The following is a 20,142-nucleotide window of genomic DNA, read 5'->3' as shown; positions in this document are numbered from 1 at the left end:
AATTAGTCAATCTCCGAACACTTCTTAATCAGACATGGATAAATTCACAAAAGATGTGTTTTGAGTGTTCACGTTGAACTGTGTCAAATAAGATAATATAATCTATCCAAAGATACAAAACCACAAGTCTTGATTCGTTCTAAGGCTTTTCTTGCACGACTACTTCTTAATTAGGCATGCTATCCATCTGAAATTAATGAATTATTTCAAGGAATGGTCAATTAACCGGCCTGCAGCAACAAATCCTTGCAATGGTTCTTACAATTAAAAAAGTGAACAAGAATAATAAAATGAAAAAAAAAACATATTAAAGGTTTCAGTGGACCGCATGACCTGTTAGTAGATTATTGAACTCTTAATTCCAGATATATAATTTAAATTCTGACAATTTCAAGTGTAAAAAAGTATTAATTACTACAAAATGAAAATGAAAGATAAACCCAAAAGTCTCTTTAACATTTTAACTAAGAAACTTGTTAGCCATGATCAGATTATAATCACAAACAAATTTCAAGCACCAATACTGTCATTATTATTGGCAGCAAGAATCAGAAAGATAATAGAGCCTGTACACTAAAGTTTAGCTGTGTATATGTTCATACTCTTAATTGCATGTCTGAAAAATGTTAACTTGATCAAGTCAAACATGAAGGCCATGATTCTTGGTTTTGGTGCACCGATGGCGGTGACATTGCGGGCACAGGGGGTGCACCGATGGCGGTTTTGGTGCTTGTTCTTGAAGCTGTCAAGGTACAGAAGGGAGTGGTTTATAGATTCCTGGAGTTGAAGATCATCTTCTTCTTGGTTTGGAACTTCGAAGTCTGATTCTTGGTTCATTTCATTTTCACCCATTGATTCTGCCTTTTCGATGCTTCAAGTTGTTCAATCTATATCCGAGAGGTTGTGTTTCTTGTTCGAAATGAAGGAGAACCTGTTAAGGGTTTATATAGAGACTTTGAGGTGTACGGATGATTCTTGAATCTTGATTGTGTGACGGTTGTTGTAACTGACAAGCCAATGAGGGAATGCCATGTCAAATTCCAATAACCTCAAGAAGGAAAAAAAACCAATTTCATTTTCCTAAGTGAAGAAGGGGTGGGTCCAAAATACAAAAAAATTTCAATACTCCATATTATTCTATGATCAAATTAAAATACAGATAGGTTTGCATGAGCAACCTCTTTATTTTATATTCCAATCCAAGAATTATAATAAATTCAATGAGAGAAACAAATCAAACAATATCCATAACAATTTACTACATAAATTTCATGGGTGTAGAAATAGTCCTCTAGTTGTTTAACGGCCACAACCGGGACTGAAGTTGGTTAACGATATTTTTGTCCAGCCGGAAGGCCTTAACGAGAACATCAGGATTGATGGCAGGTTCTGAGCCAAAGACTGCTTTTCCAATGGTGATAATCCCTGGGTTTTGGCTGCTCAGACCAGAAAAGGCAACAGCATTGGTGTTCCCTATGTTGAACTGGAAGTGAATGAGACCTACTGGGAAAACGAAGACATCTCCAGGGTATAGGACTTTGGTGATGAAACGGTTATCCGGGTTGGATGTAATGAAGCCAACGTAGAGTATGCCCTCCACAACAGTTAGGATTTCCGTCGCACGAGGGTGAGTGTGAGGTGGATTTAGGCCATAGGGTGCATAGTCTACTCGGGCAAGAGATATGCCAAGTGTGTTGAGTCCTGGTATTTTGTCAACATTGATTAGAGTGACTTTTGATCCTAGTTGATTTGATGTGTTTCCTGGAACGTTGAGCCCCGAAATGAAGAAGTCTTCTGGTTTGGCAAGTTTTGGGTCCTTGCAGAACTTGCCATTAACAAAAACTGCACAAAAGGAAAGAAAAATATTGCAACTTTTTTTGTACTAGGAGGCCACAGGGAAATAGGTTGTGAGTTTTGAAATTCAAACTTCAGTTATGTTAGATGCATAAACCAACCGAGCTTAGCACGGGTTTAATAAAAAATTACTACTTTGATACCAACCATCCCATACAAAAAATGAGACAACGTTTCTCAAATAATTTTTTGTGCTAAACGTCTTCAGTTTAGGTGTTGACATGAATACATTCCAAAGAAAACAGAAGCAGAATTAAAGAACATACCACCAGTTCTGGTATCATTAATTGCTACACAGAAGTCCTGAAGAGGGCCTGGGTCAGAGGCAGAGGCAAGTGTGGAAGCCAGAGCCAACAGGGCAAATGCTACAAGGAAATGAAAACCCTTCATTGTTGTAAAGAGGCTGTCTTGATATAAATTCTTGTAAGTTTTGTTGCTTGGTGAGGGGTGAGAATATCTGGCTTGAAGGCATGCCTATTTATAGATAGCAGTCACCGAACAGGTCTATTCATTTCATTCTTTAATTCTTCCTTTTTTTGAAAAATTATTAACAGATGAAAGATATTACCAAGTCTGCAGTGATTACTGTTTAAAAAAAACATGGACGAATCATCCTTCAGCTTCTTTGAATTCAATCTTCCCATGCTTACATCAGTACATTTTGCAATGGAATTGGTCAATTTGTACATACCAAATGTTTATTTTTTTTGTTTATTTAACTACTCTATTGGCCTTCACCTCCCAATCACATAGTTCATATGGGAATCTGAGAAGAACCTGGAATTTTTATTTATACATGAATCTGTATTTACATGAATCTGGTGATCTGTTCAAAGGAATTTATTATTTGCCTAATTAATTAGTCAATCTCTGAACACTTCCTAATCAGGCATGGATAAATTCACAAAAGTTGTGTTTTGAGTGTTCACGTTGAACTGTGTCAAATAAGATAATATAATCTATCCAAAGATAAGTGTTGCTTCGTTCTAAGGCTTTTCTTGTACGACTACTTCTTAATTAGGCATGCTATCCATCTGAAATTAATGAATTTATTTCAAGGAATGGTCAATTAGCCGGCCTGCAGCAACAATTCCTTGCAATGGTTCTTATAATTAAAAAAATGAACAAGAATAATAAAATGAAGAAAAAAAACATATTAAAGGTTTCAGTGAACCGCATGACCTGTTAGTAGATTATTGAACTCTTAATTCCAGATATATAATTTAAATTCTGACAATTTCAAGTGTAAAAAAGTATTAATTACTACAAAATGAAAATGAAAGATAAACCCAAAAGTCTCTTTAACATTTAACTAAGAAACTTGTTAGCCCTGATCAGATTATAATCACAAACAAATTTCAAGCACCAATACTGTCATTATTATTGGCAGCAAGAATCAGAAAGATAATAGAGCCTGTACACTAAAGTTTAGCTGTGTATATGTTCATACTCTTAATTGCATGTCTGAAAAATGTTAACTTGATCAAGTCAAACATGAAGGCCATGATTTCCAACTTGATTATAAAGCCATTCCAGCAAGCTAACGAAAGAACGACTGTAAAATATGCAAAATTTTATATTTGAATGAGAAGCGGCACTCGGAACCTGCCCAGTTGCTAGCATCTTATGTTTAAACACTGCCAAATGCCAAACATATTTTATTTGTATGGAGTGCCCGCAGCCATAGAAACCTTGGATTTGTGCTAAAGTCAACGAATGGCCCAAGTTGTCTTAAGTACTATAAAAGACATAATTTATAACGGAAATGACTACATTATAAATGGGCATGCTATCTCCAGCAAAAATTTCTCATTCTCTCCCGAAGCAATCAAACTTGGAAGAATTTAAGCTAGAAATTACATTATCACAATGAAAGGTGCTCATTTCCTCCTAGAATTTTCTCTCTTGGCTCTGGCTTCCTCATTTGCCTATGCATCTGATCCTGGCCCTCTCCAGGACTTCTGTGTAACTATCAATGACATGGGATAGAGGTATGTTCTATTTTTCTCTGTTATTCTTAAACTTGTGCTTCAAATATATGCCTAAAATAAAGCAACTCTTTACCAACGGATGGTTGGCTAAAGTGGCAAAGAAAGTGTATTTCTTTCTTTGTTGCATGGGTTTGATCCTGGGAGATTTTTCCCATGAATTCGTTAAAATGGACATAGAGAAACCGACTTGGACCATTTCAAGAAGATGATGTATTGGCAAGTCCAGAAATCCTTTGCCGCTTAAAAAAATAATAATAAAGCAACTCTGCAAGAAAGAAAATTTTCAGGCTGCAAAACTATCTGAAACAATCTATAAGTGAAAATAACACATTGTTTTCCCTTCATGTATGCAGTGTTTGTTAACCCAAAGCTGGCCAAAGCAGAAGACTTCCTTCTTTTCAGGGCTATAACATCCCTAGAAACACAATGTGGCCCAAATATTAGGACTCAACACTCTTGGCAACTCGTTGGCTCGAATTGACTACGTACCTAATGGTTTCCTCTCACTCAAGAACATCAGGATTAATGGAGGGCACACTCTACGTTGGCTTTGTTACATCAAACCCGGATAATCGTCTCATCACCAAAATCCTATACCCTGGAGATGTGTTTGTTTTCCTTGTTGGTCTCATTCACTTCCAGTTCAATGTGGGGAAAACCAATGCTGTTGCTTTTGCTGCTTTGAGCAGCCAAAGCCCTGGTGTCATTACAATAGCAAATGCTGTGTTTGGATCAAACCCACCCATTAATCCTGATGTTCTTGTCAAGGCCTTCTTCCAATTGGACAAGAATGTGGTGAGAAATCTTCAGTGAAAATTCTGGTGGGCTAACAATTAAGGAGACCATTTTTCATCGTACTTGAATTGATGCTATAATTTGTTATGGTTTAATGCTAAAATTCTGGTGGTTTTGCGATTTGTTTTTTATCATAGTCGTTCTTGTTGATTACCCTTTTCTTTAATTTACCTTGACTTCTCTTAGTTTTGCACCCTCAGAATAAATTGAGGAAATATTTGATTATATTATATTTGTTATGAATTGAAAAGATAATGAATGAATGATAATATTCATAAAATATTCTTGCAATCCTTTAAAGAGAAACCTAGGATGACAATGATAAAAAAGAAATGAAAGAAAGATAAAAGAAGTTTGAGAAAGATGATTTGAAAAGGCAAATATAGTAACTAAGTGATGAATATGGTGATAGATTAGCCAATATAATCTGAATTATAACTAGATGATGAAAATAACGTTGACCCGTTAATGAAATTTATGAATTAATTTTAAAATTGTTAATTTTAAAAAGCCAAAAGAGAAATATGAGATAGTGGAGTATTGAGAACGTTGTTAGCACAATTGGAATTCTACAACATCCACTAGACCAACAGTTCCAAGAATCAATCATGTATCAAGAAAATAAATAAACCCATTTAAAGAAGAAAACAGTAGAAACAGTTTCTGTTAGTGTGTTAGTGGTTGAAGAAACTAGGTATGGCATTTCTACTGGCACTTTTGTAACAGGTTCTGCCATCTGATCAGTTTAGGTAACATGATGGATCTGTGCATGGTGATCCATACTATTAGGCAAACAACTTTTGTAGTAATTAAATAAACTTTTATATTTTTGAAGCTTATAAATTAATGAAATGAAGCTCATGATCTAATAAGCCAATTTACTTCAAGTGACAGATTAGTTTCTTCTGTTTTTTGTTCTTCCTCTGCTCTAAATCCTTCAATTGGTATCAGAGCATTCTTTAAGGTCTTAGAGGACCTGTGAGTTTCAAAAATTGAGTGAAAAGCCATCAAACACTTACCAGCTAGCTTTTGTCAACCTTAAATTGACTCAAGCAATTGCTCCTTACCTCCACCTCCTATTTTTTCTGGTGAAAACTACCAGATATGGGCTGTCAAAATGAAGACTTATTTAAGTGCTTTTGATTTGTGGGAAGTGATGGAAAATGAGAAGGAACCATCACAACTTCCTGCAAATCCAACAGTAACTCAAATGAAAAATTATAGTGAAGAAAAATCAAAGAGGTACAAGGCTAAAAGCTGTATTGAGTCTTCAGTTTTTGATAACATATTCATTAGAATCATGACTTGTGAAACTACAAAACAAGCTTGGGATGTGCTCAAGAAAGAGTTTCAAGGCAGTGACAAGACAAAACAAATGCAAGTGTTGAATCTTAGAAGAGAGTTTGAAGTCTTAAAGATGAAAGAGTCTAAAAATTTAAAGGAGTATAATGACAGACTCATAAATATAGTAAACAAGATTAGATTACTTGGTGAGGAGCTATCAGACAAAAGAATTGTGGAGAAGGTTCTTGTCAACTTACCAGAGAGGTTTGAGTCAAAAATCTCATCCTTTGAAGACGCCAAAGACCTAACCAAGATAACTCTAGCAGAATTGTTTAATGCTTTACAAGCTCAAGAGCAAAAAAGGGCTATCAGACAAGAGGATTCAACAGAAGGTGCTTTTATAGCCAAAGAGAAAAGCAAGATGTAAATAGAAAGCAAAGGCAGAAAACAAAGAGATCGAAAAAATAAAGGTTCTAGAAACAATGAAAAGAAAAGAAAATTCTTACCTTGCTCTCACTACAAAAAGACCACTCACTTGGAGAAATATTGCTGGTACATACCTGACATACAATGTAGGTACTGTAAGCAGCTTGGTCACATGGAAAAGGTATGTAAAAACAACAAACAGCAGCAGCCAGATCAACAAGCCAGAGTTGCTGACAATCAACAACAGCTAGAAGAGCAAGTTTTTGTTGCAACTTGCTATGGAACCAAAACCTCTTCAAGTGCATGGCCCATTGATAGTGGTTGCACACACCATATGGCATCTGATATCAACATGTTCAAAGAACTAGACAAGACCTGTACCTCTAAAGTCAGAATAAGTAATGGTGATTTCATAGAAGTCAAAGAAAAATGAGTAGTGGCAGTTGAGACACCAACAGGTACCAAACTCATTTCAGATGTGTTATTTGTGCCTAAAATAGATCAAAACCTATTAAGTATAGGACAGTTGCTAGAAAATAACTACTCTTTAGTTTTCAAAGACAAGGCATGCATAATTCATGATCCCACTGGCCATGAACTTTTTACTGTTATATGAAAGAAAAATATTTTTCCTTGAATTGGCATGAAGCAAATTCCTCTACATATGCTACTTCACATGATGAATCTTCTTTATGGCATAAAAAGATGAGACATTTCAACTACAATACATTAAATTTCATGCATAAAAATGATCTTGTATTAAACATGCCTACTGTTGAAGTCAGTGCTAGAGTGTATGAAGTCTGTTAGCTAGGAAAATAAAGTAAGTTGCCATTTGCAATTAACAAAACATGGAGGGCAAGTGAATGCGTTGGATTTACTTCATGAAACAAAAGTCTGAAGTTACAAATGTATTTTGAAAGTTCAAGGCTTGGATTGAGAATCAAAGTGGCTACAAAATCAAGATCATAAGGTCAAACAATGGTACTGAATACACATCTAACAGATTTAATGAGTTTTATGAAGTTGCAAGAATTGAACACCAACTGACAGCAACTTACACTCCACAACAAAATGGAGTTAGTGAAAGGAAGAATAGAACAATCATGGAGATGGCAAGATGTATGCTGTTTGAGAAAAATCTTTTTAAAAAATTTTAGGCAGAGGCAGTCAATATCTCTGTCTACTTGCTCAATAGGCTGCCCACAAAAGCTTTGAAGGGAAAAACTCTTTTCGAAGCCTGGTATGGAAGCAAACCATCAGTGCACCACCTTAGAGTTTTTGGTAGCATCTGTTATGTGTTCGTTCCTGATATCGAAAGGGACAAACTTGATTGAAAAGCAAAAATATGTATTTTTCTAGGCTATAGCAACATCACCAAAGGCCATAGGACTTACAATCCACTTACAGACAAGATGATTGTAAGTAGGAATATGAGATTTAATAAGCAAGCTGTCTGAAATTGAGAAAAATCAAAAGAAGAATCAGTCAAGCAAACTGCTATAGACATGATAAGCTTCCAAGATCAAGAAGATTATATGTTTGAAAATGAAATCATTGATCATGAACCAGTGAGAGGAATCAGACCACTCACAAATATTTATCAAAGATCAAATGTTGTAATTCTTGAACCTACAAGCTTTGAAAAAGCTGTCAAATTTTCAGAGTGGATGAATGCCATAAAGGAGGAGATTCATATGATTGAGAAAAATCAAACATGGATACTGGCTGACAGACCAAGCAACAAAAACATCATTGGTGTTAAATGGATTTTCAGAACAAAGTTGAATGCTGATGGTTCCATCAACAAACTTAAAGCTAGATTGGTAGCTAAAGGCTACTCCCAACAGCTTGGTGTTGATTTTTCAAAGACATTTACTCCAGTTGCAAGGTTGGACACCATAAGGCTGCTATTAGCCTTAGCAACTTAACAAAATTGAAAAATATATCAACTTGATGTCAAATCTGCCTTCTTGAATGGTTATCTTGAGGAGAAGATTTACATTGAACAATCTGATGCTTTTGTTGCCAAGGGACATGAAGGTAAAGTCTATCTACTCAAGAAAGCTTTGTATGGATTAAAACAAGCTTCAAGAGTGTGAAATTCTAGAATTGATGATCATTTACTGAAGTTAGGATTCAAGAAAAGCCTCAGTGAAGCAACATTGTATATTAAAGTTTTTAACAGTAATGATCTATTGATTGTTTCTTTGTATGTTGATGATCTTTTGGTGACAGGTAGCAAATCAGCTCTTGTGGAAGATTTTAAGCTCCAAATGTAGGAAATTTTTGAGATGACAGATATGAGAGAAATATCTTATTTTCTTGGAATGGAGATTTATCAAGACCAGCAAAGAATTTTCATTTGTCAAAGAAAATATGCAAATGAAATCTTGAATAATTTTGGGATGAAAAATTACAAACCAGTCAACACTTCTTTGGCTCAAAATGAGAAACTTATTAAAGAAGATGGAGCTAACAAAGTTGATGGTTCTATTTATAGAAGCTTGGTTGATTGCTTATTGTATTTGACAGCAACAAGGCCAGACATTATGTATGCTGCAAATTTACTCTCTAAGTTCATGCGAAATCCTAGTGAATTGGTTTTAAGGCTGCAAAAAGAGTGTTGAGATATGTCAAAGGAACCAATGAACTTGGAATTTGGTTCAAGAAGAATGAAAGTTCAAGATTGGTTGGATTCACAGACAGTGACTGGGCTGGCTCTCATGAAGACATGGAAAGCACTTCAGGCTATGTGTTTTTCATTGGATTAAATGTGTTCAGTTGGAATTCAAAGAAACAAGAAACTGTGGCTTAATCAACAGCAGAAGTAGAGTATATAGCTGCTGCAGCTGCTATTAATCAAGCAATTTGGCTAAGGAAAATTTTGCTGGATTTGAGTCAAAAGCAAGATGATCCAACAGAAATTTTTATGATAATCAGTCAACAGTTGCAATGGTCAAGAACCCTGTGTTTCATGGAAGAACTAAGCATATTAAGATCAAGTATCATTTTATTAGAGAAGTTGAAGCTAAGAGTGAAGTAAAACTGGTGCATTGCAAGTCAGAAGATCAAATTGCAAATATTTTGACCAAGGCCTTACCAAAGGCAAGGTTTGAAACATTAAGGAAAAGTCTTGGTGTTTCCAACAGAAATGCCAAGGAGGAGTGTTAGTATGTTAGTAGTTAAAGCAACTAGGTATGGTATTTCTACTGGCACTTTTGTAACAGATTCTGTCATCTGATCAGTTTAGGTAACATGATAGATCTGTGCATGGTGATCCATACTGTTAGGCAAACAACTTTTGTAGTAGTTAAACAAACTTTTGTATTTTTGAAGCCTATAAATGAAGCTCATGATCTGATGAGCCAATTTACTTCAAGTGACAGATTAGTTTCTTATGTTTTTTGTTCTTTCTCTGCTCTAAATCCTTCAGTTTCAAATGAAAGGAAAAACCAACCTTGGCATGGAACTCTCTTCCTTGATCAATTCCATCCCATCTCATTGGAGCTTGAAGACCTTGGGAAGGACTTAAACAGGAGATAAAATGGGATCAGATCTTGAACTGCTTAAAGCAGGGGCCTTTGGCGGCAATGCAGAACAAGAAGCACTTCCTTTTCACAATGGGTTATATTCCAAGGCCTTTGCATTCTCTGAAAGCTTAGCTTTTGGTGGGCTATAAGGGTCAGAAGCAGAGCGGTGAAGCTGTGGAAGAGGGAGCTTGGCGAAGCCAGCGAGAGAGTTGTTGTGGTTGTCAAGTAAAGGCTTTTTGGACTTGGGTTCAGAGATTGGTTCAGGAAAAGGACGTTTCATTGGGTTGGAAGCGGTGACAATGCGGGCACAGGTGGTGCACCGATGGCGATTTTGGTGGGTGCTCTTTAAGCTGTCAAGGTGGAGAAGGGATAGGTTTATGGATTCCTGGAGTTAGAAGATCATCTTCTTCTTGGTTTGGAACTTCGAAGTCTGATTCTTAGTTCCTTTCATTTTCACCCATTGATTCTGCCTTTGTCTTTGTCGATGCTTCAAGTTTTTCAACCTATAGTGGAGAGATCGTGTTTCGTGTGTGACATGCAGGAGAACCTGACGAGGGTTTATATAGAGCATTTTAGGGGTGTACGGATTATTCTTGAATCTTGATTGTGTGACAGTTTTTGTAACTGACAAGCCAATGAGGGAATGCAATGTCAAATTCCAATAACCCCAAGAAGGAAAAAAAAAAAAAAAAAACAATTTCATTTTCCTAGGTGAAGTAGGGGTGGGTCCAAAACACAGAAAAATTTCTCTACTCCAGATTATTACATGATCAAATTAAAATAGTTTACATAAGCAACCTCTTTCAACGATGTAAACAAATCAAACATTATCCACAACAATTTACTACATAAATTTCATGGGTATAGATATAGTCCTCTAGTTGTTTAACGGCCAGAACAGGGACTGAAGTTGGTTAACGATATTCTTATCCAGCTGGATGGCCTTAACAAGAACATCAGGATTGATGGCAGGTTCTGAGCCAAAGACTGCTTTTCCAATGGTGATAATCCCTGGGTTTTGGCTGCTAAGACTAGAAAATGCAACAGCATTGGTGTTCCCTATGTTGAACTGGAAGTGAATGAGACCGATTGGAAAAACGAAGACATCTCCAGGGTATAGGACTTTGGTGATGAAACGGTTATCCGGGTTGGATGTAACGAAGCCAACGTAGAGTGTGCCCTCCACAACAGTTAGGATTTCCGTGGCACGAGGGTGAGTGTGAGGTGGGTTTAGGCCATGGGGTGCATAGTCTACTCGGACAAGAGATATGCCAAGTGTGTTAAGTCCTGATATTTTGTCCGCATTGATTAGAGTGACTTTTGATCCTAGTTGATTTGATGTGTTCCCTGGAATGTTAAGCCCCGAAAAGAAGAAGTCTTCTGGGTTGGCAAGCTTTGGGTCCTTGCAGAACTTGCCATTAACAAAAACTGCACAAAGGAAAGAAAAATATTATTATAATAGGCAAAAGAATTACAATTTTTGAGATTTAAATTTTAGATATATTAAATGCATAAATCAACTTAATTAAGCTTCTGAGTTCAAAAAATGTTATTACTTTGATAGCTACCATCCCATACAAAAAATGAGAATATTTCTCAAATAATTTTCTGTGCTAAATGTCTTCAGTTTAGATGTTGACATGAACGCATTCCCAAGAAAACAGAAGAAGAATTGAAGAACATACCACCATTTGTGGTATCATTAATTGCTATACAGAAGTCCTGAAGATGGCTGGGGTCAGAGGCAGAGGCTAGTGTGGAAAAAACGATTTCATTTCCTACGTGAAGAAGTGGTGGGTCCAAAATACAAAAAAAATTTCAATACTCCATATTATTCTATGATCAAATTAAAATACAGATAGGTTTACATGAGCAACCTCTTTATTTTATATTCCAATCCAAGAATTATAATAAATTCAATGAAAGAAACAAATCAAACAATATCCATAACAATTTACTACATAAATTTCATGGGTGTAGAAATAGTCCTCTAGTTGTTTAACGGCCACAACCGGGACTGAAGTTGGTTAACGATGTTTTTGTCCAGCTGGAAGGCCTTAACGAGAACATCAGGATTGACGACAGGTTCTGAGCCAAAGACTGCTTTTCCAATGGTGATAATCCCTGGGTTTTGGCTGCTCAGACCAGAAAAGGCAACAGCATTGGTGTTCCCTATGTTGAACTGGAAGTGAATGAGACCTACTGGGAAAACGAAGACATCTCCAGGGTATAGGACTTTGGTGATGAAACGGTTATCCGGGTTGGATGTAACGAAGCCAACGTAGAGTATGCCCTCCACAACAGTTAGGATTTCCGTGGCACGAGGGTGAGTGTGAGGTGGGTTTAGGCCATAGGGTGCATAGTCTACTCGGGCAAGAGATATGCCAAGTGTGTTGAGTCCTGGTATTTTGTCAACATTGATTAGAGTGACTTTTGATCCTAGTTGATTTGATGTGTCTCCTGGAACGTTGAGCCCCGAAATGAAGAAGTCTTCTGGTTTGGCAAGCTTTGGGTCCTTGCAGAACTTGCCATTAACAAAAACTGCACAAAAGGAAAGAAAAATATTGCAACTTTTTTTGTACTAGGAAGCCACAGGGAAATATGTTGTGAGTTTTGAAATTCAAACTTCAGTTATGTTAGATGCATAAACCAACCGAGCTTAGCACGGGTTTAATAAAAAATTACTACTTTGATACCTACCATCCCTTACAAAAAATGAGACAACGTTTCTCAAATTATTTTTTGTGCTAAACGTCTTCAGTTTAGGTGTTGACATGAATACATTCCAAAGAAAATAGAAGAAGAATTAAAGAACATACCACCAGTTCTGGTATCATTAATTGCTACACAGAAGTCCTGAAGAGGGCCTGGGTCAGAGGCAGAGGCAAGTGTGGAAGCCAGAGCCAACAGGGCAAATGCTACAAGGAAATGAAAACCCTTCATTGTTGTAAAGAGGCTGTCTTGATATAAATTCTTGTAAGTTTTGTTGCTTGGTGAGGGGTGAGAATTTCTGGCTTGAAGGCATGCCTATTTATAGATAGTAGTCACCGAACAGGTCTATTCATTTCATTCTTTAATTCTTCCTTTTTTTGAAAAATTATTAACAGATGAAAGATATTACCAAGTCTGCAGTGATTACTGTTTAAAAAAAACATGGACGAATCATCCTTCAGCTTCTTTGAATTCAATGTTCCCATGCTTACAACAGTACATTTTGCAATGGAATTGGTCAATTTGTACATACCAAATGTTTATTTTTTTTGTTTATTTAACTACTCTATTGGCCTTCACCTCCCAATCAAATAGTTCATATCTGAGAAGAACCTGGAATTTTTATTTATACATGAATCTGTATTTACATGAATCTGGTGATCTGTTCAAAGGAATTTATTATTTGTCTAATTAATTAGTCAATCTCTGAACACTTCCTAATCAGGCATGGATAAATTCACAAAAGATGTGTTTGAGTGTTCACGTTGAACTGTGTCAAATAAGATAATATAATCTATCCAAAGATACAAAACCACAAGTCTTGATTCGTTCTAAGGCTTTTCTTGCACGACTACTTCTTAATTCAGGCATGCTATCCATCTGAAATTAATGAATTTATTTCAAAGAATGGTCAATTAGCCGGCCTGCAGCAACAATTCCTTGCAATGGTTCTTACAATTTAAAAAGTGAACAAGAATAATAAAATGAAGAGAAAAAACATATTAAAGGTTTTAGTGAACCGCATGACCTCTTAGTAGATTATTGAACTCTTAATTCCAGATATATAATTCAAATTCTGACAATTTCAAGTGTAAAAAAGTATTAATTACCACAAAATAAAAATGAAAGATAAACCCAAAAGTCTCTTTAACATTTTAACTAAGAAACTTGTTAGCCACGATCAGATTATAATCACAAACAAATTTCAAGCACCAATACTGTCATTATTATTGGCAGCAAGAATCAGAAAGATAATAGAGCCTGTACACTAAAGTTTAGCTGTGTATATGTTCATACTCTTAATTGCATGTCTGAAAAATGTTAACTTGATCAAGTCAAACATGAAGGCCATGATTTCCAACTTGATTATAAAGCCATTCCAGCAAGCTAACGAAAGAACGACTGTAAAATATGCAAAATTTTATATTTGAATGAGAAGCGGCACTCGGAACCTGCCCAGTTGCTAGCATCTTATGTTTAAACACTGCCAAATGCCAAACATATTTTATTTGTATGGAGTGCCCGCAGCCATAGAAACCTTGGATTTGTGCTAAAGTCAACGAATGGCTCAAGTTGTCTTAAGTACTATAAAAGACATAATTTAATGACGGAAATGACTACTTCCATGGCAAAACTACTTATGTAATTGAGCATAGGAAGTGGGAATTCGATGAAGAGAAATGGGTAGTAGTGGAAGTAACAATTCATCAGAAATCTGGAAGGAATAAAAAAAAATTGCTGCAGACTTGGAATGTTTTCATTTGAAAAATGAAAAAACATACACTAGTTCAAAGGCTCCAAACCTATAAATGGGTATGCTATCTCCAGCAAAAATTTCTCATTCTCTCCCGAAGCAATCAAACTTGGAAGAATTTAAGCTAGAAATTACATTATCACAATGAAAGGTGCTCATTTCCTCCTAGAATTTTCTCTCTTGGCTCTGGCTTCCTCATTTGCCTATGCATCTGATCCTGGCCCTCTCCAGGACTTCTGTGTAACTATCAATGACATGGGATAGAGGTATGTTCTATTTTTCTCTGTTATTCTTAAACTTGTGCTTCAAATATATGCCTAAAATAAAGCAACTCTTTACCAACGGATGGTTGGCTAAAGTGGCAAAGAAAGTGTATTTCTTTCTTTGTTGCATGGGTTTGATCCTGGGAGATTTTTCCCATGAATTCGTTAAAATGGACATAGAGAAACCGACTTGGACCATTTCAAGAAGATGATGTATTGGCAAGTCCAGAAATCCTTTGCCGCTTAAAAAAATAATAATAAAGCAACTCTGCAAGAAAGAAAATTTTCAGGCTGCAAAACTATCTGAAACAATCTACAAGTGAAAATAACACATTGTTTTCCCTTCATGTATGCAGTGTTTGTTAACCCAAAGCTGGCCAAAGCAGAAGACTTCCTTCTTTTCAGGGCTCTAACATCCCTAGAAACACAATGTGGCCCAAATATTAGGACTCAACACTCTTGGCAACTCGTTGGCTCGAATTGACTACGTACCTAATGGTTTCCTCTCACTCAAAAACATCAGGATTAATGGAGGGCACACTCTACGTTGGCTTTGTTACATCAAACCCGGATAATCGTCTCATCACCAAAATCCTATACCCTGGAGATGTGTTTGTTTTCCTTGTTGGTCTCATTCACTTCCAGTTCAATGTGGGGAAAACCAATGCTGTTGCTTTTGCTGCTTTGAGCAGCCAAAGCCCTGGTGTCATTACAATAGTAAATGCTGTGTTTGGATCAAACCCACCCATTAATCCTGATGTTCTTGTCAAGGCCTTCCAATTGGACAAGAATGTGGTGAAAAATCTTCAGTGAAAATTCTGGTGGGCTAACAATTAAGTAGACCATTTTTTATCGTACTTGAATTGATGCTGTAATTTGTTATGGTTTAATGCTTGACTTGTGTTTCCGCTTAATATACTAACGATTCATTTTGGGGGAAAAAAAAAAAGAACTGAAGTGTTTGCTTTATGTACCGATCCAGCACTATTGCTTTGTAAGCTTTTTTGTTAAGTATAGACTTTTCAATGCCAGCATGTTTATTGCTGTCAAGAATGCACATACACTGCTGATTTGAACGTACACTTGACAAGCACATTATATATATACTCTCTGGAAAGGTAATTGAATTTACTATATGATAAAAGAAATGCTTGTGTTGCCCTCAATTCCCACTAGTCTATACGAAACGAATTTGTAAAAAATAAATGTTTTGCTTTATCTCATTTTTGGTTATGGCATGTATATTATATCATGAGAGAACAAGTGTCACGAGTCGAAACTCAAGCTTCAAGCTCGCAAGACTCTAGGATACGAGGATGGACTCTTTCACGTCCTAGATCAACCTAAATGACATGGTCCACACTAACTTATGAGGTATTATCCACTTCAACCCATTAGATCTCACAGTTTTGTCCCATAAAAGGCGTCTAATAAGTTGAAGGTGGTATGCACACTAATATCCCAAGACCAACTCTAGTACACAGTCGATGTGAGATTCATGGCTCTTCACTAGGGCCGTGACACAAGCATATTTATACATAACTAAATGTATAACTATTGACAACATATTCTAATACACCCCTTCAAGCGATTAGGGAGAACTCCACAAGAGCTTGTTTTTAAATGGATGAAAAATTGAGGAAGACAGTCCCTTGGTAAATATATCAACTAGTTGTGATTAAAAACGAACATAACTAACTTGAAGAAAATGCTTGCAAACAAAGTCTCGAATAAAGTGATAAGAGATCTTTATATGGTTTGTGCAAGCATGAAAGATTGGATTGGAAACAAGTTGAGTAGCACCCATATTGTCAGAATATTCAAAATAAGATAGTGCAAAAGGAAATCCAATCTCATTCAATATATAAGAAATCCAAAGTATATCTCGAGAAGCTATAGAAAGAGCCATATACTTTACTCCGGTACTAGATTAAGCAACAAAAACTTATTTTTTAGTACACTAAAAAACAGGATTGGAATATAAGAAAACACAGTGACCAATTGTAGAACATCTAACGCTTGGACAACTAGGCCAATAGCATCAACATAGAATACCAGATTTGGTGTAGTGCAAGGAAATAATCAAATACCACAATTGATAGTTCTTTTAAGATATCTCAAGATTCGTTTCACTACCAGAAAGTGAATATCACAAGGCGCATGCATCAATTGATAGACTTGCTGCACATCATAGATATTATCAGGTCTAGTAAAGGTAAGATATTGTAAAGCTCCAACAATGGTGTGATATTGTGATGACAACGTGAAAAGTTCCTATTATCTTGGTTATTTGATTGAAAGTCTTATTTAGACATATGATTTCTGTGAGAAAAAGATTGAGAATCACGATGATCATATATTTGATTAATCTATCTAGTGTACTTAAAATCAAGATGAGGATTATTGAAGCACTGACTTCGACTATTTGGGTGAGTTACTATGGCTATCTCATGGGAACTAATAATGGCATTCATAGGTTATGATGATAATACTTACATTCTTTTCAATTACTGCTCATGAACTAATAGCTATGCTTTCAAATCATTAAAGAAAATGGAATTCTCTCTAGTTTCAATAGTAAAGACAACTAGTTGATATTCAATGGTATTTGATAGTTCATTCAAAGTAAGAGTGACCAATTCTAAATTAGAGATAGGATGATTTATGGTTGCTAAATTATCATAAATAGATTTGATTTTGGCTAGATATTCTTTAATAGACATAGTTTCTTTACTCAAACTCTGCAACTTATCATGTAATAGATTTAACTTTGCTTGACATTTGTTGATGAAAAAAAATTTCTAAAGTTATCCAAACTTGGCGAAAAGATGACAAACCCATAGATAGAACAATCACGGAAAAAGGACAAACTAGATTTTTGTGGGTTTTGATTTTTCATGGGATTCTAGTTTGAGTTTGTTGAAATTGTTTGTAAATTTTTTAAAATTCTAAATTGCTAGATTAGAGTTGTTTCTGGATTTTTTTCTAGGATTTTTTTTTTTAAGTTTCTTTGTAATTCTAAGTTTTGATTTGGCTTTATTTTGTTTTTATTTGATTTAAATTTCTGGAGATAATTTCGTTTTTCTAATTTGTTGGAGTTTTTCTAGTTTTTTTTTTGTTTGAATTTATGGATTTGATTTGAATTTCTAGGAAAAACTGGGTTTTCTGGGTTGGATACGAACTTTTCGATGAATACTTGAATTTTTTGGTGAAGCTTATGACGGCTAGAAGGGTTTCACGGTGGTCGGGTTTTGAGGTCATTCAATTTTTTGGGATAGGATGGTTTGTCTGGCAACCGGTTAAAATTTTCAATGTCGAATTCTTCATATTTGGCTGGAAACTAAGGGGATTTTGAATTTTTTGATGAATCTCTAGAGAGAAGTTAAAGGAAACAATTCTATAGAGAGAGAGAGAACCAAGGGTTTTTGAAAAAAAATGAAAAATTTTTATTTATTTAGGAAAGCCAAACGACATCGTTTTGTAGAAGGCATGATCCACATCCCAACTCACGGTGACCCATGCATTAACTTGTCTTTAGATCTGACTCGATAGTAGGTTTTTTCTTTTTTATTTTTATTTTTTTATTTTTATTTTTATTTTTTGATTTTATGTTTTTGATTTTATTTCCATTTCTTGATTTTTTATATGTTTTATTATTTTTTTCATTATTAATTAAATGAAAAATGAATGAAGAAAAGAAAAAAAATGGTAATATTATTTATGATTTTTTTTATATTTTTGCATAATTATTAATTAATTGCATGATATTTTATATTAATTACATGATAATTTATATATTATATTATTGCATAATTATATTATAATTGCATGATATATTATTATTGCATAATATTATTTGCATGATAATTTTTATTTATTTTAATTGATTTTTTTTAAATTAAAAAAAAATTTTTAAAAATTTTTTAATCATACTAAACTATTGGAGTATTTAAATCTTAAATTAAGTCTTAACAAACTATTAGAGGACTTAATGAATTTTTTAAAAAAATTATTTTTTTAAAAATCCTACCAACATATTAGAAGATAATTTTCGACGAAAATCTTATCAACATATTAGAAGATATTTATATAAAAAAATTATTTTCACATATAAAATAAAATTTCAATCTTACAAATATATTGGAGGATAATCGTTCATAGAAAATCTTACAAACATATTAGAAGATATTTTTGAAAACAAATCATTTTGACAAATGAAAGTTTTTTTTACAACAAAAAAAACTAATTGAATCTAATGATGGAGCTTTTTCAAAGTAGGACATAAGTTTCTATGAATACTCCCGATATAAGAAAATTATCTTAAATTACTACCAAATTATTAGACTAATTTTAGGATCAATTTTTTATAATTAAATTATTTGATAAAATTAGAAAGAGACTTTATGGCTTGGATACTTTGAAATCGAACTAATATCATTTTTTAAATAGACACTGTGAGAGTCATATAATCTTTCTCACGTGTAAATGCATTCTCAAATCTAAAATTTGATTTCCTATACTAGAATTTAGCTTTTAAAGATACTCGAATTAAGTTTGGTACTCCATTTTAAATTGGGATATGTTCAGTTAGGTAACTAATTGCACATAAATTAAAAAGATTGGTAACGACTTCTAAAATCTATGTCTAGTGATAAGTCCACAGATCTATAAGTTGTGACACCTTCCACACCAAGGACAAATTTTAAAAAGATAGTTATTTAAAAAAAAAAAACAAAAAGTCTCAAAGATGGAAAGTAAAAAAGGAAAAACAAGAACCATTTACAAAAGAAAACAAATGCCATAAATGACCTAAGGGGCAAGATAAAAAGAATCATTTGTGAATGGATTTCTCTTAGAAAGAAATAGTGACAAATGAAAAGTAAGAATAAAAAAAAGAAACCACGAAGAATGGAGCAAAATGTCAAGTCGCTTTACGTGATGAGAAATAATCATTTGATTTGAACCTTTTAAACACATGTTTGAGCCTATTCTATCCATTTCTTCTTGACTTTTCACTGTAGCCTACATCATGTGCCTGAAAGGTCTATTTTGATATAAAGTAAATGCTTGAATTGAAAAATCATATATAGAATTAAGACATGCTTAAGATAGAGTAATGAGATCATGATTTATTCTTGTGTTTAGAGATTGATTCGAAATGTGTGGGATATGTTAATAATAGATGAAATGAAAAAAAATAAAAAAAATGATAAAAGATGTGAAAAAAGGAAAAAAAAAGAAAAGAAAAACGAGAAAAAAAGAAGACTTAAATTGAAAACCCAAAAGAACGATTTGAGTAGAAAAAATCTGAGTTGAAAGCAGAAAACGTAGTTAGATAGAAGACCATACTAAATTAGGGCAAGATTCGAAAGCTCAAAATTATTTAGGAATTCAATTGAATGAGTTTTTAAACAGATTTTGGATTAATATTAAATATTGTCTAATATTTATTATTTGGACATGGTTATACCATACAAACACTTATCTTAGTGGTATGCTTTTAAATTTGTTCTTTTGCTATTTGTTTTTTT

At 34.4% G+C, this 20,142-nt stretch overlaps 4 protein-coding genes and 1 pseudogene across 4 annotated transcripts; 2 read left to right on the top strand and 3 right to left on the bottom strand.

Moving 5' to 3' along the window:
• Window positions 1-518: 518 nt before the first annotated feature.
• Window positions 519-2,288, bottom strand: LOC111296598 (germin-like protein subfamily 1 member 13). The gene is made up of 2 exons (XM_022890990.2): window positions 2,121-2,288; window positions 519-1,842 (listed from the first exon to the last, which is right to left on the bottom strand). Exons 1-2 carry the CDS (start codon window positions 2,242-2,244, stop codon window positions 1,292-1,294), a joined length of 675 nt encoding a protein of 224 aa, XP_022746725.2. The 5' UTR covers window positions 2,245-2,288; the 3' UTR covers window positions 519-1,291.
• Window positions 2,289-4,132: 1,844 nt separating this feature from the next.
• Window positions 4,133-4,690, top strand: LOC111297974 (germin-like protein subfamily 1 member 13 pseudogene; annotated as a pseudogene).
• Window positions 4,691-5,757: 1,067 nt separating this feature from the next.
• LOC149515557 (uncharacterized) lies at window positions 5,758-6,783 on the top strand. Its single transcript, XM_089741716.1, has 2 exons — window positions 5,758-6,347; window positions 6,501-6,783. Exons 1-2 carry the CDS (start codon window positions 5,758-5,760, stop codon window positions 6,781-6,783), a joined length of 873 nt encoding a protein of 290 aa, XP_089597842.1.
• A 3,977-nt stretch (window positions 6,784-10,760) lies between these two features.
• LOC149515556 (germin-like protein subfamily 1 member 7) lies at window positions 10,761-11,606 on the bottom strand. Its single transcript, XM_089741592.1, has 2 exons — window positions 11,530-11,606; window positions 10,761-11,311 (listed from the first exon to the last, which is right to left on the bottom strand). Exons 1-2 carry the CDS (start codon window positions 11,564-11,566, stop codon window positions 10,761-10,763), a joined length of 588 nt encoding a protein of 195 aa, XP_089597718.1. The 5' UTR covers window positions 11,567-11,606.
• Window positions 11,607-11,690: 84 nt separating this feature from the next.
• LOC111296423 (germin-like protein subfamily 1 member 13) lies at window positions 11,691-13,046 on the bottom strand. Its single transcript, XM_022890718.2, has 2 exons — window positions 12,703-13,046; window positions 11,691-12,424 (listed from the first exon to the last, which is right to left on the bottom strand). The coding sequence occupies exons 1-2, from the start codon at window positions 12,824-12,826 to the stop codon at window positions 11,874-11,876; spliced, it is 675 nt and encodes a 224-aa protein (XP_022746453.2). The 5' UTR covers window positions 12,827-13,046; the 3' UTR covers window positions 11,691-11,873.
• Window positions 13,047-20,142: the final 7,096 nt, after the last annotated feature.

Source organism: Durio zibethinus, chromosome 12 (assembly GCF_047325235.1).
Source record: "Durio zibethinus cultivar Kanyao isolate XHJ-2024 chromosome 12, ASM4732523v1, whole genome shotgun sequence".
Classification (NCBI taxonomy): domain Eukaryota; kingdom Viridiplantae; phylum Streptophyta; class Magnoliopsida; order Malvales; family Malvaceae; genus Durio; species Durio zibethinus.
Note: the sequence above shows the minus strand (reverse complement) of the source record. Positions and strands in the feature narration are given on the sequence as shown.